This window comes from Eimeria tenella, genomic scaffold, assembly GCF_000499545.2.
Source record: "Eimeria tenella Houghton genomic scaffold, Eth_scaff1957, whole genome shotgun sequence".
In the NCBI taxonomy this organism is placed as follows: Eukaryota; Apicomplexa; class Conoidasida; order Eucoccidiorida; family Eimeriidae; genus Eimeria; species Eimeria tenella.
The window spans coordinates 4,493-5,570 of NW_013541799.1; the positions used below are offsets into that span (position 1 = coordinate 4,493).

A 1,078-nucleotide genomic window follows, 5' to 3' on the forward strand; every position below is an offset into this window, starting at 1 on the left:
TTGCGTGCCGTTCGTGGCTGCTGCTGGCGCCCCCCCGTCCGAAGCCCCGCCTGCTGCAGCAGCAGCAGCAGCAGCAGCAGCAGCAACCCAGGCCGGGAGAGAAGAATCAACGTCGAAAAGATCAGCAGCATGCAGCAGCTCAGCAGCACGGCAGAAGCCTGTGGGGCCCTCGAAAGGGTTTGGGGCTTTTGTCTCTTTTCCTTCTAAGTCTGTAAACACTATTTCGCTGCTGCTGCAGCAGCGCAGCAGCTGGCCCCACAGCAGCAGCAAAGACAGCGAGTCCTCAGCAGCAACGAACGGAGACAGCAGCGTCGCGCAACGCCTCGACGCCACAAAGTGCTGCCAGCCCTGCAGCAGCAGCAGCAGCAGCAGCAGCAGCAGACGAGCATTTCGAGCTGCGCGGTGTAGCTGCAGCTGAACAGCAGCAAGTCCGCAGTCAAGAAAAAGAAAACACTCCCTGAGCCTGCTAGGGTTTAGGGTTTAGGGTTTAGGGTTTACTTCTTTGCTTCTGGGGGCGGTGAGCATTAGCTGCTGCAGCAAAGTGAAGAAAAGAATTTCAGCAACATCTCCATCTGTTTTGTTGCTGGCCAATCTGTAAGCTTTCATTTCCAAAATTTTGTGCTGCTGCTGCTGCGGCTGCTGCAGCGCCTCCAGCGCCATTGCGCTTATCTCAGCAGCAAACGCTGCGTCCTGCAGCAGCAGCAGCACCAGCAGCGCCGGAAGCAGCAGAAGCAAAAGCGACAGAATGAGGCAGCAGCAACAGCAGCAACAGGAACAGCAGCAACTGCCGCAGCTGCAGCAGCGCCAGCAAAGCTGCAGCAGCAGCATTACTGCAGCAGCACAAACAAGAACAGCAACGGCACCAACTGCAGCAGCAGCACCAAGGAGAGCAACAGACTGCAGCAGCAGCAGCAGCAGCAGCAGCAGACCTCTTGATCGTCATGTTGAGCTACTGAAGGGCTTTCTGCGTCGCTAATTGCTGTAAAGGCCTCCGAAGCCCTCGACTGTGTCTGCAGCAAGTAAACACAAACCCGCTCTTGCTGCTGCTGCTGCTGCTGCTGCTGCTGTTGCTGCAGCA

At 57.2% G+C, this 1,078-nt stretch overlaps 1 protein-coding gene across 1 annotated transcript in view; it reads right to left on the reverse strand.

Annotated features, from left to right (window-relative positions):
• The window catches only part of ETH_00042955 (cytochrome c oxidase, putative), a gene marked incomplete at both ends in the record, with an annotated part of 1,781 nt that overhangs the window by 217 nt on the left and 486 nt on the right, over nt 1-1,078 (reverse strand). The window contains 2 exons of the mRNA XM_013374137.1: nt 499-690; nt 930-1,010. Coding sequence (XP_013229591.1) covers nt 499-690; nt 930-1,010 — 273 coding nt within the window. The remainder of the gene's footprint in view (nt 1-498; nt 691-929; nt 1,011-1,078) is intronic.